This window comes from Erithacus rubecula, assembly GCF_903797595.1.
Source record: "Erithacus rubecula genome assembly, chromosome: 20".
Classification (NCBI taxonomy): Eukaryota; Metazoa; Chordata; class Aves; order Passeriformes; family Muscicapidae; genus Erithacus; species Erithacus rubecula.
Window position 1 is genome coordinate 3,108,177 of NC_136672.1, and position 16,087 is coordinate 3,124,263.

Here is a 16,087-nt window from a genome sequence, read left to right on the forward strand (position 1 = left end):
CAGAAACATCATCATTCACAGACAGAAAATAAATTAAGAATATCTAAATAAAGGCCTCTTCCAAGTCCTGCCAGCTCTTGAATCACTAAAATATCTACAGACCCATGTAAATTACTGCAGGGTTAGTGTTTGTTTTTAATTCAACTTCTATGTCACAAGTGACTTCAAACAGAATCTTGCTTTGACATTTGCCTTTTTTTTTTTTAATCCTATTTCATCCTCAGATCTGTTATAATTAAAAATCTTAGATATTTCTTGTCTCTCACATTTTCTTATCCTGAGCTGTTCCCATCAGAGTATCTGCTTCTCAGCTGTGAGCATTCTGGATTTTCTAGGGTAAATTCACTCATTTATAAGCCCCTGATTTTTCTCTTCTTACCAGACTCATAACTACTTATTATTCATTTTATGCCATGAGACAGAACTTCTGATTTCACCAGCAGGGTTAATGCTGTGAGCTCAATATGCTCCTTCCATACTGATTAAGATTATTGTGTTATTCACTGGTATTTTCTAAGTTCTGTCATTTTCTGTTACACTGTAATTTTCCCAGCCTGTTTATTTTTCTGCTTCTCTGGCAGCTTCCCCAGTGGATTCTGCTATTCCTGTGCAATGGCTTTCCCAGTACTTGCACCTGTGTCATTCCATGCTGTTTGTCTTCACTATCTTATCTCCATCATTACCCATCTCTCAGGCATTTTCTAAGGAAGTGTCTGCATCAGCCTTAGGAACTGGGAGAATGAGATTTTCCAGCACCAAAACTTAAAAAGCTTCTTCTCAGGGCCAAAATAATTTAATGAGTGAAATCACAAACACTCTAAAGTGAGTTTATATCTGTGCTTGGTTCTTGTGAACTGCACAAACCCCATTTCTGGTACTTGGATAAGCTCCACAAAACTGAGAGGTCTTTTGTAGTGTTTTGGAATTAGCCACCATCTTTCCCTGCCTCCCTTTACTGCTGTCAACAAGGCACAAGATCACACTGCAGTCAGTTCTGATCATATTTCAAGATTCACCCCAAGACAAACATAACTCCAAAATGCTGCTACAGTACTCAGAAATCTCCATACTCTTTTTTTTTCTCTTTTTGGCTACCTGTCTATTCCTAATTGCACTCAGTATAATCTCTTTTCACTAAAATTCTTCTCTTATCCCAACATTATCCCATCTGTGTCCTGTACACAACTGGTTCTTAAAACTTGGGTTTTCTGAAATCCTATGTCTATATTAAAACTTGAAGAGTCTCTGAAAAATTTCCAGTAGTAATATGTACAAAACCAGTTTATGCTCAACTGAATTTCAAACAAATATTTTCCACATCTAACAGTTTGTATGTTGTGTTCAGCTCCTGTATTACAGCAATGGCCAGTGTGATCACCTGCCAAATCCTCTGATGTGCAGTTCCAACACAGCATTCCCTGGTGGCACCTGCTCCTCCCTCACAGTCCTTTCTGCTTTTGCTCCTCTCACTTTCCCTGCTTTATCACTGCCCTGTGCATTTCACTCCTGTCACTACCACTTGCCACCAGGTTAATCTTCCTTTCCCTTTTCTACTGCAATGGCTTGAAAAACTGAACCCAGACTATTACAAACTTACCATATGGTAAACAGTCTTCTCTCTTGCCATGTTTAAACAGCTGTGCCTACAATTAAAATAGGGAACACAGACATTAGAATACAGAGATTCTATAACACAACATATCAAGCATTTAGCTCTAAAATATTTTTAATGTTCTTAAAATAATGGGTAGTGTTTGCTGATTTAAATAGCATAAAAGGAAATGTCTCTAGGTGCAGTTCTTGGTAACTGCTCAGGGGACTGAAGTGGCCAAAAAACACTCAAGAAAAAAAAAAAAAAAAAAAAAAAAAAACCAAAACACCAAACCAACAGAACAAAAAATGAGAAAAGAAAAAGACCACCAGTTTTGGGCTGACTCAGGTCCCTGACCCATCAGGCTCAGTGCTTGGTCACACCAGCTCAGTGAGGTGCAATCACAGCTTGTGAGAGACTAAACCACCAAAAGACACCAGCAAATATACCTCTAGCAGGCTAACAGCAATTCCTGTGCCCAGGAAATTTTATCTGCAGCTAAATATCCCAGTGAGATTGAGCCCCAGCACTGCAGTGAGACAAAGGGACTATTAACACCTGACAGAACACGTTACACATTAAAAGCTTCCTCAGCTCTCCTTGCATCAAAACTCTGGCCAGGCACTTGTTTGTCCTTGCTCTGGCACTCACCAGAAGCAAAATCTTCCTCAATAAATATGCCTGGGAGTTAAACAAGAACAGACTTCCCCTAAAAAGAGGAATTTTCTCACACATACCAAACACACACACATGCCTCCCGCGCTGCAGGCGTGGCTGCGAGCAACAGAGGCAAGAAAAACACCTTGGGGCTGTGTACCCAGCCTGTTTTGGTTTGCTACTAAATTGCATTTCAGGATCCCACATGAGCACTGCTGATCAGCTCCACTACAAGCTATATATGACAATTTGATATTATATGTCAAAGTATTTGAGATTTTAATGCAAGCTCCCTTAAAAATGACATTTACAAAGCAGCAGTGCAATAGAATGACTTCAGGTGCAACCAACAGAAATAAATATGACTTTAAATGTATAAATTGGCACAGCTTTTAGCAATATATGAAGTCAGTGCTAAAAACAAAACAAATGTTTCTCACTGACATACAACAAAACTCTGCTTGTACTAAAAAGCCAAAAAAAAGTCTGAGAGGACTTCAAATCTTTGGTATGAGAAATTTAGAGCTCCTCTGAAATTTCTCTGACTTTGTTGGTACATCAAGAAACTCATTTCATCACTTAGTTCCTGTGTTCTGCTTTTAAAACCCCATCACTGGTTTCTCACTCTGCTGTGGATGCTGAGACATGGCAGCATCCCTGCATCCTCACAGTTCAACTCCTTCCCTGCATCCTCACAACTCCTTCTCCTTTCTGCCTAACTTAACAGCAAACACTGTTTTTAAGGCACATGCCTCTAAATTATTATTAATATTATTATTATTATATTCAAGCATATTCAAAGAAAGCACTGTGCAATTCCTCAAGCAGTGATAATGTGGAGAAGCAGCTTTTTAAGAGATCCTTGGGAATGCTCCTGCACAAACAGCCTTGGATGTGAGCTCCCAGCACACTGCTGGGGAGCTGGAACAGAACCCTCAATACACCAACCCATTTTCAGTCTGCAGTTCTTCAATTCTGGCACCTTTCTCCAAGCTTCATGTTTCCACACCCCTGAGTCCAAGTCTGAACTAAATCCTCACTCTTCAGGAACAACACAACTGGAAGGAATTGGAACAACTCTGAGAGAGATGTGAGAAGGAATCAACCAACAAACAATCAAGAAATAAGAAAAATTCAAATATTGCACAGCATTTTTTTAAAATGCTTTTCTTCATACACCTATGAAGCAGTTTAGAACAGCAACCTCAGCAGATAGCATTTCCATTTATATTATTTTCTGAACAAAAAAGTGAAACACACATTGTCTCCCTACAGCAATTTCACTAAAACTTAAATAACAAACCATTTTAAACATAGAACATCTACTCCTACTGGGGATTTATAACATACATTATGCAATAAAATCATTGTGGCAACAGCTATAAATCAACTGAGATGTGCATTAAGGGATTTTATTTTATCAATATGAGGTTTTAGGGGAAGTACAAATTGCCCAAAGGACACCATAGCTAATTAATAGATAATTATTAATTTGAATGAATAACTAAACTTTTTTTAAAAGGTCACTAATATTTACATGGCTTTCAATCAATAAAATATGTTACCCAATGGTTTAGGAATAAACACAGCTGCAAATGCCAAATGTCTGAAAGTGAAGAAGATTCTTTCTGCACCCACTGAGGTGCACTGGGGGTCAGATACAACCTTGGAGCAGCTTCCTGGCATTTCTACAAGTGATATATTGGGTATTTCTCTGTGTCAGAGAAATTTAACAGCTGTTTTTAAAATAAATTTTACAAAAGTAAATAGTGGTGGAGAACTACACTTCAGATACTTAACACAGCAGGAAATACAGTGTCTGGGGTTTTTTTCTGAGTGTAGAGAAGACAGAAGTGTTCATTATTTATTTATGAATCAAAGCATGCAAAAGCATCCCCATGTCCAAATCTCTAAAACTTTTGAATTTTAGTGATATAGTTTCCCAAGTTTTTGAGTTTCCTAAAGGAAATTAAGGAGCTGGTTTTTGGGAAAGCAGAAAAAATATTTTCTTCCAGCACGTGCTACAAACAGGCATGTACAGCAAAGTTACTCTTTCAGAAAAATACTGTAAACCTGGAGCTTACAGGGGTCATATAAAAAAGAAATGTTCATGATACATAAATGAAAATCATAAGAAAATTTTTAAAAGGCAGCAAAAAGGGCAAATCAGCATTACACTACCCAACTTAAACTTCCTGCCTTGAAGGAAGAAAAATACCCAAGGCATGCCATTTCCAAAAATCTGATAGAAAGAAAGCCATTAATCAGCTTGGTTTGCCAGCTGCAGAGGGATTTGGGGAGAGCAGGGCTGAGCAGAGGAGCCTGCCTGTGCCATGGCAGTTACACCACGGGCTCCTCGCTAACGAGGACACGGAGCACACACCAACCCACCCAACCTGCTCAACTCTTCAGAGCTAGGTGACTCCCTCTCTTATAAATAATTAAGCCACCTACAAATTAGAGAAAATCAGTGGTGTGCAAGCAATGACGACTGTCAAGTCTGGTTCTGCTTTAGAAACAGCACAGGGCAAGGCAAACAAAGCCCAGTTTCTTAATAATCCCAGCAGAGACACCACACCTGCCAATTGTCTGCATAACCCACTTTGGGCTCGACCTGCAGCAGATCCATCAGTCGGGATCATCTCCAGGACTTGTTCCCCAAGCTACACAAATCACCACGAGGGGTGGCCTGGCTGCTGGGGAGTGAGTGGATCTTCCTGCTGAGCAGGAGACACAGGTCTGGATCTACCCTCTGGTTGTAAGCAAGAGGAGGACTGGGAGGATAATTCCAGTGGCTGGGAAGAGCAGGAAATGCTGCCTTGCACTGCTCTGGAGCACCCCCTGGTAGCCACACAACAGCCATCCTGCCTCCTGGCTGGGAGCAGGGAGGGAGGGCACGCTGGCAGAGCTCAAGTTCCCTTGGAAGGAGGGAATATTTAATGCATTCTATGTGCAGCTGATGGTAAAATGGGTTAGTTAAAGGCCTTGTTCTTACTGTGCCTCCACACAAACAGCATTCCTGATGTGGGCTGCACGTGTTTGGGTGTTGAGCATCAACATGACACCAACACTGACAGACAGCAACACAGTGATGGCAGCTTTCATGTGATCCCAGTGATTTATCAGCTGAACATCTGAAATGTTTAGACTAACACATGGAGAGCTGACAGAGTATCTCCTTTCCATCTTGAGATTACCAAAACCCACGGATTTTAAATACTCAGAAGGAAAAAAAAAAAAAATAGCAGCTTGAGATAGTTCTACATTTTAACTAGAAAAAGCAACAGCTTTATGATAACAGAACTTCTGAAGCTTGAATGAACCACAAAACTTCTGGTGAGAAGAGAAAAACCCAGCAGTGCCAGACAAGGCCACATTAGAGGAAATACTCTGTGGCAGTCAGGAGAGAAATGGCATGAGGAGAAAGCAGTCAGACATAGGAACGTTTGTACCTCTCACCAACACTGCTTTTTCTACACCTTTATCACCAAACCACTAAGCAACAAGCCCTTTCTTTAAAAAATAATGCCAATAGACAATCCTAATACAGCCAATTCTTTGAGAATGCAAAAAAATACAGAGACTTGGGAAACATTCTATTTGGAAATACTCTATTTTTGTGCCTCTGGGTCTGAAAGAATGGAGTTAGAGAGTTCTTTCTTCCCTGGAGCCAAATTTACATAAGCATGTAGCTATTGCTAAATAACCTTTGCATTAGAGACAGCTCAGGGAAATGCCTCGTTCTTAAGACTCTCGAGTTTCATCAGATCACTGTGTAGGGCGTTTTATTTTTTTTAATTATTACTCACACTTGTATACTGAATCACTTATAAAACAAATAAGGTTTAATAAGTTTCAATGCCCAAGGCTACCTCAACGTGATGACATCTCTGTCACGCAAGAACTGGGAGTGCTGCGCCCTGCAGCGATAACTAAAAAGCTGTTTGATATAATGGCAGGTTTAAAAGCAAACCTCCAGACCAAGAGAATTTAAAATGCAGATTCTTGAAACAGGCTAGAAGTTTCCTTCAAGTAAACAAATGTTACAAAAAGGTAGATATTTCTTAATAATCCAACATTTTCAGTCCCTCACATGCCAAAGAAGAGGAGGACAAAAGCGAATTAAATGCCATAGCACAATGCAGGTTTCAACAAAGGAGGGCAGTCTGAAACACTGAATTTGAAACAGTGTCATCAGAGGAGCCTGCTGGTGCCCCCCATTGGGAAATGGAGAGTTCCAGAGGACAGGTGGAAGGGAGCAGAGAGCCAAAGGCCCCGGTGCAATTACAATATGCAAGGCCGGGTGCGTGTTCCGACAGGAGCCGCGGAACAGCCGGACTCGTTCTGCACAGAACGCTGAGCGAGATGAAACAGCAGCACACACCTGATCAGCCAGGCTCAGGGCCACGAGGAGGCAGATCAAAGTGCAGCCACGGCCAACTACTCACTGCCTCCCTGACTTGCAGTTTCAGTTCATTGAAATGCAGCAGTTTCGTGTCTTTTCCGAGCAATTTTTCCATGCCAGCCTCGCTCGGAGCTGCTCAGTTCATGCAGACTGTAAAAATCCTAACCCAACCAAAACCCACCCTGCTCAGGGCAGCCCCACTCTGCTCCTGTGTGGAGAGACTTTTATCTCCACTCTGGTGGGTTACATCATTCCCAAAACCTGTCACAGTCCCAAAGCCCACCTTGCTGTACTGACCAGAAACTGAAAACCAGTCCTTTTTTTCCTGCTTGTTCAGAGAGATGGCCAAGCATCTGCAGTTTGACTCTTACAGTAACAAAGGGCTGGAGGAATCCAAGGGCAAAGAATTCTGAAGCTTGCTGCCACTACTTTCAGTTGCCCCTCATGAAGATGTGCTCTGCTTTACATATTTATAACACTCGTTAAGTTAAAATATACTGCATTTATTTATAGTATAAATAGAATATATTTTATACCACATAAAGTAAGAATCTTGCATGTTAAAGTGTTTACTTATTTTGTCAGCTGATATTTTTGACAAGTGTTGCTACATGTGTAAGACAAAATTCTTAATATTAAAATACTAAGAATATGTCATTATATATAAATATAATATTTATCAATTTAACTCTTGAACTAAATATTTCCTGCCCCCCTTAAGCATCTACACACACACATACCATTCTGCAAACCTTTACCCCCTAATGATACAATTCATTGTAGTGACTGAAAGGAGAAATTGCAGACTAAATGCAAGAAAAGGCTTTACAAATCTGCTCATATCTACCAACTGAAACAGGAGTTACAAGCTGTGGAGAGGAATAAAAAACAAAAAAAATCAGAGAAAAGCAAAGCAGCAGGCTCTGCTCCCAGGTCTATTGTATCACATTCTGGTTTCGATTCTACTTGTTGAGTATTCACCTGTTTCGCTTAGTGCGCACTAATGAACAGGTGGATGGAGCCAAAGCCAAACTCAAAGGAATTATGACAAAACACTAATGCATTATACATCCTGCAGGTCTCATCATGCCCAGGAATGGCAAACAGTCAGTCTCCCTTTCCAGATCTGACAATAAAATGATGAAACATCATTCTGTCTTTTGAAACGCTGCAATGCACACAAATAACGCTTCCTCCTGCTTAAGGAGCAGGTCCTCAGTTATTCTAAATATAGATCATTTCTTCTCCCTTCTGATTTGGAAGAGCTCGAGAGGAAAAAGAAACAACCAAAAAAATAAAAAACCCACACTGCACTCACTCACTCCAGAGCTTTCCTTTGATGTTTAGTACTACACTGCACATAAGCCCTCTTAGTGACTGGTTATAAAGAGTAGCAAATTTATGCAAATTATCAAAACTTGTACAAACACCAGCAAATCCTCAAACCTGTGCAACTGCAAAGACTGCACAAGGGCTCATGATCTGTCTTCACCTGCACTGCCTTGGTCAACAACCAAACCAAGAAGGAACAACAACTCCTCCACCCACACAAACACCTCCATTCTGCCCAAATATATTCGGACATCAAAACTGGCAGACACCAGAAGTGTTACCCCAGGATTTCAAAACACAGCCCAGCACCTTTCAGGGTGTAAAACTACAACAAAGCTTTTATAAATAGCCCATCTTAGGATGGAACACTGCCCTGGAACAGCAGTTCAGGTCCTGTAGATTGTTTCCCATGCACAGTATGTCCACTTTAAAACCCAAACTAAAAATTCATCACACACAATTATCAACTCACAAGGAAAGAGCATTAAACAATAAATTCACTCAAATTAGCAAACAAACCCAAACCTACTGAAATGACTGCTACTTTGAGAGTTATTGATGAGTATCTGTATTGGGGATTCCTTTGGGAATGCAAAAAAATAAAATATACACACATGGGAAGTTATATTGTCTAAACTGCTGTGGAGGAAATTCTCCTTTTTTTATTGCCAGGAATTCCTCTGTACATTTGCTATCAAAGGCCTCCTGTATCAGTATGGGATGGCCATAAACCCAACTGTCTATGTTTTAAGGGAACACCAGTATTTACCAGGGCCTGGAGCATGCCATTCACGATGACAGTGCCCTCCATGGTCTGGGAGGAGGATTTGGATAACATGGAGAGCACCCAGTCCAGGAAATCTGCCATCCTGCTTTGCCTGACATCAGGGCGGACAATAAACCTGTCACAAAAAAAAAGAAAACATTGCAGCCATTGACTTTATGACACCCAGTGAAAAACAATTTTTCCTCCTATCCAAACTGGTTGTAGTTCCTGGAAACAATTCTTCAGTGTGTGTTCCACCAAATCACACAGTGGAACACTCCACACCATCCTATGTTTAGCCCTGCTGTTTCTGAGCAAGGCTCTGATCTGGAATTTCAAACCCATTTGTAGCTTTCACTTCAAACCCAGCTAAAAGCTTGTGTTCTAGAAATTTCTTATCTTAATTGTAAAGCAACAAAATTTTCAAAGCTTTTAAGAAATTAGGAAGCTATTAGAATTAGTGAAAAGCTGAAACAAATAGGAGGATTCTTCACCTCTCACTAAAAACAGCCATTTTGCAAAGCTGAAAATCAGTGGAAATCAGCAGTGGGTCCCTTTTGCACTGTCTGTCAGCAGTCAGGCCCAAAACAAGCAACCAGCAGGGCTGCCTTTGGGGTTTCAGATATTTGAAAAGGCGAAGCATCTGTTATTTAACACACTAGTTGGATCAAGAATTGTGGTTTTTGCTGTGTTTTAGCTGTCTTAGAGAAGGGAAAAGAGATTTATCATGGTTAAACTACAGTAAACCTACTCTCAGCCCTCCCCTGAGCAGCCAAGCTGCAGTCAGGGCATCACCTCAGTGTCCTGGCACCTACAAACCAGGTCCTGTTCCAGCAGGGATTCAGATTACACTTGTTCTCAACTCACCCAGTGCAATCAAGGCTCATGGGGAAGCCCACCCAGCACAACTCAAGGAATTCAAAGAGGATGTGCCCCAGAGCCAGGAGCTGGATCCTTCCTACACCTACAGATAACAGGGGAACAGCACCAAGAGCTGACTGATGGGGTATTAAATATATTAAACACTGAGAACACCTCAGCAGTGAACTGGTGGGATGGACTGGTGGGACTGCTGTGGAGCCCAGCAGCACAGCAATGAGGACTTGAGGTGAGCTGCAGGAGGGCTGTTTTGGGTTGAAGGATGAAGCTGCCTTTGGCCCAGGGGCACACGTGAGAGAAGTGACCTGTCAAGTGGCTGAGCTGGTTCCCAGACCCTTCCTCAGCCCCAAGGAGTTTAAATCCTTCTTTCCCAAAGGAGTGCCCTAACCTCCAGACTAAGGGCAGGATAAGGATCAGCCTCATCTCCTCCTACTGCAACCACTCAGTGAACAGGCAGAAAGGAGAATGCAGGAATATACTCCAGCTCTTTGCCCTGTGAGAAGCAGCTCACTTTGGAAAACAGGAGGTCTTGAATCCTGATGTTTCTAAACTTCCCTGAAAATTCATAAACTCCTTGGAGCACAAACCAGGGCCCAGACTTTCTCTTCCTCCCCAGGGACTCTCCCAGAGTGTGCTACAGCCAGACTCCTGTATCTCCTCTGTCCATCTGTCCCTGCACTGTTGTGCTCCTGCCCACCCAAAACCAGTCCAGCTCTAGGGAGATGGCACAGAGACCTCATGTCAGAGTGATTCCACTCAAAACTGGCTTTGGGGATGTGAGAACAGCAAAAAACCCTGGAGCCAGGCTTCTAATTTCTGGTGAAATGTTTTAATCACCAGGCTGCTTTGGAAATGGTGTTTTCATGATAAACTAAATAATTGTAAGTCCACTATACAGTACCATTATGCCTTGCACACTTAGTACTAGCATCAGATAAATGTATTCCAACACCATATTTGCTCTGAACACATGTTCCTAATTAAAATTCATTCAGCCAATAGACAGAAGTGAAGAGAAGACAAAACAACTAACAAGGAGCCTGCACAGCACCCAGTGTGAGGGTGCAGGGCACTGGTGAAATCCCCCTGAAACCAAAGGCTGAGCACTGCATGAGCAAAGCTCAGCTGAACACCAAGCTGCAATCAATAAAGTTGCTGTATGTAAGCTTCCACTCAAAATTTAGTTTTACAGACACTCTGGAGTACATCTGAAGTGTAAATTCAATTAAACATAATGTGATGAAAGAATCCTTTAAAATTACTGTCATCCTTACTTGAGAAGGCTTCCAAATATTGGGTGTACTTTCAAGAATCTATTACTCTTGGCTCATTTGGGTATTTTCTGGGATTTTAGAAAGTAAGGAAGGCCTATATGAATGTTCAAGAATAATTTACTCTGTGTCACACTGTCATCTCAAATCCTCTGGGTCTCTCAACCTGTGACAAGGCAGATTAACCATACAAGTACATAAACAGCAATTTCTAATTATTGATTCCAAAATTACTGCAAAAACTGATTAGGATCACAGAATTATACAATCATAGAATGGTTTGGGTTGAAAAAGGACCATAAAGCCCATCCAGTTCCACCCCTTGTCATGAGCAAGGACACCTTCCACTGTCCCAGGCTGCTCCAAGCCTCATCCAGCCTGGCCTTGGGCACTGCCAGGGATCCAGGGGCAGCCACAGCTGCTCTGGGAATCCTGTGCCAGGGCCTGCCCACCCTCACAGGGAAGGATGAGGAGACAAACCTTGTCAAAATAAGTATGTAACTGGCAAGAGTTTTTCAAGACTGCACAAGTAATTCATGCAGTCTCTTAAATTTTGCTCTAATATATTTCAGAATAAACCAGAAAAGCACAGGATGAGTCACCAGAGAACTGTGATTCTGGTCTCCAGTCCTTCATTAATTTTCTGCATGACACTGTACATTCTAAACCAAAAAAGTGTTTTATTTGCCATTAGATTCAGACTTGTAGCATTATACTCACTAAACATAAACTTCTAAAGCCTTGAGTCCTGTGACTGAAGCTCAGAATAAATTTAAAGAAAGTACACAGACAGTTACCTCCAAAAAAAGACAAGACAAGGTCTGCTCTACTAAATATTGTTTTTAACAACTATTCTGCTTAATCCCATAAATTTAGTGCATCTTAACCCAGAGAACACAAATGCAGCTATTATGGCTGTGATTCTCCCACATCCACTGTCCCTGTCTCCCAACATCCCCATGTCCCATATTTCCTGTGTCCCCATGTCTCCCTGTGTCCCCTCATCCCCACATCTGTCCCCATCCCCTTGTCCCTGTGTCCCCATGTCCCCTTGTCCCTCTGTCCCTATATCCTCTTGTCCCTCTGTCCCCAGCCCCTTGTCCCTACGTTCCCTGGTCCAAATGACCCTGTGTGCCACTGTCCCCATCCCCTTGTCCTTCTATCCCCATGTCCCAGTGTCCCCTTATTCCTGTATGCCACTGTCCCCATTCCCATTTGCACTGTCCCCATCCTCTTGACCCTCTGTCTCCATGTCCCCTTGCCCCACTGTCCCCATCCCCATGTCCTCTCCCTCTATCCCCATGTTCCCTTGTCCCTCTGTCCCCAGTCCCTGTCCCTCTGTCCCCATCCCTGTGTCCCCTCTGTCCCCATGCACCCTTGCCCCTCTGTCCTCATCCCCATGTCCCTCTATCACCCTGTCCCCATGTCCCCTTGTCTCTCTGTCCTCATCCCTTTGTCTCCCTATCCCCATGTCCTCTTGACCTTCTTTCCCCATCTCCTTGTCCCTCTGTCTCATTGTCCCCTTGTCCCTCCGTCCCCATGTTCCCTTGACCCTCTCTCCCCATCCCCTTGTCCCTCTGTCTCATTGTCCCCTTGTCCCTCTGTCCCCTTGTCCCTCTGTCCCACTGCTCGGCCATGGACAGCGCCAAAGCTGCGCGGGCAGCGCCCCCTGCTGAGCACAAGCGGCAGTGCAGAGCCGGGGCTTTTACTGCTTTAAAAAGAAAGGGAAAAAAACCCACAAATCAGTCACAACCTGAGCTGACTAAAGGCGTTGTCCACTGGAATAGATACTGAAACAAGTGACAAGTGTGTACTATCTCTGTTTATGGTCTTTGTAATTCATTTTCATGTTCAGAGGAATCAGTATTCCCAACAAACACTACTGCATCCAATTCAAGCAACAGTAATATCCCAAAGACAGCTGGCAACTTCCAGCCCTCCCAACACTGCCAGGTCAGATTAAGAAACAGCAGGAGGAATGGGAGCCTTTCTGCCAGGATGCACAAAAGAGACTTACTTGGACACCAGCACAGCAGCTGCATCCCGAGCCTTGTCACTGACCACCAGGTAACACTAAAGGGAAAAGAAAACTGACTGTAAAAGAATTCATACATGGAGATAGAAAACCAACTATGTAACAACTACTGAATAATCACATGACAAATATTGTGATAATTACACACATGTAATTATTGTGATTACAAACTGAGCTTAAAGTCAGTAGAAAGTTCATTTTCCCAATTAACAAACTGTATCTGAGGCAGGGCCCCTTTGTGTGCCTTTCAAAGCAGGTTTATTACTGAAGGTTTATTTGCTGAAGCCTTAACTCACACACACATTGGCCTATAAGCAGTAAGTCCCTTAGTGCTGCAAGTGTCCAAAAGCTGAGCTGTTGGGGTACCTGTGGGGAAGGGGAGTGGTTTATTTTTATCTCAGTGGCATGACAAGTCAGCCCCCTGGCTGACACTCACTGGAACTCGATGTATTTGTTAAAAATCTTCACACAGTCACAGCTTCCAAAGTTGCTCACTCTGATCAAACATTGATTTCCTCTAGAAATCCTCAGATTTGGCTCTCAGAAGCTCTCTGGCACTTTCAAGTGTTGAAAGCCTCTACCACATTCAAAGGCAAGGGTTATTCAGATAAAACAGTTTACTGCATCAGGGGAAACAAGTTCCAGTCTCACCTGACTCTAAAACAGACTGAAGATTAAGAAGTACAAAAAAATTCTTTATAGATTAAACACACAAATATGGGCTGGAATAATATGCTGAAAATACAATCATTGAGGAATGTACAGAATATGTTAATGTTTATCACATAGTGAGTGACTGAGCCAGGTGTCCAGGTCAGAAAGCACTGCAGGATGTTTCCCTCACCTTTGCTATTCCCAGGATGCGATCCATGGTTGGCTGCCGAGCCTGCCCCTCCAGGGAAACAAGGTTTCCATCAAAACGGGCCAGGTCAAAAGGAATCAGGCAGATCATGGACAGCCACAACAAGAGCATGTAGCGAGTTTCCCAGGTCTGGAAAGGAATGGGAAAACAAAGGGCTTGTACTTCATTGTCTGCAACACAAAGTGCTGAGAGCACAAACAATCCCCTGGCTCCAAGGAACCTTCAAAGATGAGCAAGAGAAAAGTCCTGAGGTGAGTGCCCTGAAACTCCAGAAGAGACAGAACCACAAGTGATCCCAAACAGCAAAACTGTAACAAAATTAATGGACCCTCCCCCACCACAATCAGAAATCTAGACATCCTTGTTTCCTTCCCAAAGGAAATCTGCACCTTTCCATTTTCCTGGTTTTTTCCTTCTCTCAGTCTCCACTCACAAATATAACAAATATAATATAAATATGTTTTTTCTCCTTATTTTCTTATCTATTGCTTTCATGGCTGTACTGAAATGACTTCATAAGCAAAAAAGAAGTTTTTCAAGCTTTAAAGTTGTATACTAACAGCAGCAAAGTGTCAGAATTCATGTTTATTAAAAAAAAAACCACTTTAATTTAGAGCAGCCATACAATTATTGGCTTCAAATCCATGATTTTACTTATAATTGATAATGATCTATTTTAAAATTCATCAATCTTAAGCAGCTCCCTGGAGTTCTTCTTTATCTAAAAATAGAAGAATATAAACTACAGTACCCTGGAGTCAGACTGGATGATTTTTCATCTACTCCTTTCAGAGGTTCAATGCCTTTCACTGCCCTTATTCTTGTTATAATCAATTTTTTCCTTACATGAGTGATTAAAGGTTTGACTTGCACCTCTACTGCCACTGCTTTTAAATCCCTGGAACAAATCCCATGAAAGAAAACCAAGACATCTCCTTGGGGAGGGGTCCTGTGACAAGATGATGATTTTCACACCAAATCCAGGTGTTAAGACCAGACAGGGTCTGTCACTGCTTTATATATTTTCCCAAATTTCTTCCTTCAGCTTTTTCCTCTGGAGACATAAAAGTTAAACAAAAAGTACAGCAAGTCCTCACCTCAGGGTCTCTTGGGTTCTGCTTTGCAATCATATCCAGAACAGGCTGCAGGTCCCGGACTTCATGAGGGAACAGTGGCAGGAAACGTTTGTAGCCTCTCACCTAAAGCAGAAAGTTTCAGAATTCAGACCTCACCAACAGCTGGTACTGAACAGAAAGGAAAGACCCTTGGAGGAATTTCCTGACTAGGATCTTTATGTCATAAAGGAGAGTAAGCATGTAAATTAAAGTCTTAAATACCTTGTGATAGCAGTGTTTTTACCAAGTTATTAAGAATTCATTAAATTATAATTAACTTTAAAACAAGGGAGATTTAAGGACTGTCTGGTCCAATCCTGGAAAAGCAGGGTCACCACAGCAGGTGCCCAGGACCATGTCTATGGGGTATCCAATATCCCAGGGATGGAGACCCTACCACCTCTCTGAGCCACCCATTCCAGGGTTCAGCCCTCACAGCCCAAAAATATTTCCTTGTGCTCAAATGTAAATTCCACATTCATCCAATTGTTCATCACATTTTACTTTTCAATGTTATAACTCATGTTTTATCACTCAGTATCTCCATGTCTGAAATTTCTTCTGCATTCAGACCTCAATTTTTACTAATCTGTATCATTAAATAATATATTTTCCTGATAGTCATGGAAATGGGAAAAAAGAGAACTAATCTTTCACAGTGCAGTTTAAAATATTTAATTACATTAGACATTTATTTTAATATTTTTGAAAATAATGAAGAAAATATTTGTAACTTACAAATTTCAGTTAAAGCATATTAAATTTAGGATTTTTTTACCTTTGTAATGATGTAGAGAAATTTAAAAGCCAGGTGAACTAGCAGGGGAGGAGATCCACTGTCCCGTACTATCTCCAACAAGGAATTCATCATCCCCTCTAGTGAAAGGAGAGGAAAAGCAGTGAGACTACAAGCAGTTCACAAGGTTTATTGTACTTCTGACAGCACAGAGGGAGACAGCAATTATATCATGGAAGTACTATCAGCCACAGCAATCTTGTCATGCAAACCCAGACCTTCCAGAGTAACAGATTTTTAAGTATAGACACAAAAATTATTAAAGGATGACATTCCTACCTAAGTGGCGATCCAAAAGGTGAGGCTGCTCCTGGTACTTGTCCATTATACCTGAAAATGAAAAGGTAACTGTAATAAACTGCTCAGAGAGACTTAATA

General features: G+C 41.7%; 1 protein-coding gene across 3 annotated transcripts in view; it reads right to left on the reverse strand.

The window, feature by feature from the left end:
- TBCD (tubulin folding cofactor D) overlaps positions 1-16,087 on the reverse strand; it is a 126,496-nt gene that overhangs the window by 107,537 nt on the left and 2,872 nt on the right. For all 3 annotated transcript variants that reach the window (XM_079323503.1, XM_079323505.1, XM_079323504.1), the window contains exons 2-8: positions 15,989-16,039; positions 15,692-15,789; positions 14,896-14,997; positions 13,781-13,927; positions 12,919-12,974; positions 8,755-8,887; positions 1,598-1,643 (exon numbers count right to left, since the gene is read on the reverse strand). In XM_079323503.1, the coding sequence (XP_079179629.1) occupies positions 1,598-1,643; positions 8,755-8,887; positions 12,919-12,974; positions 13,781-13,927; positions 14,896-14,997; positions 15,692-15,789; positions 15,989-16,039 (633 nt within the window). The remainder of the gene's footprint in view (positions 1-1,597; positions 1,644-8,754; positions 8,888-12,918; positions 12,975-13,780; positions 13,928-14,895; positions 14,998-15,691; positions 15,790-15,988; positions 16,040-16,087) is intronic.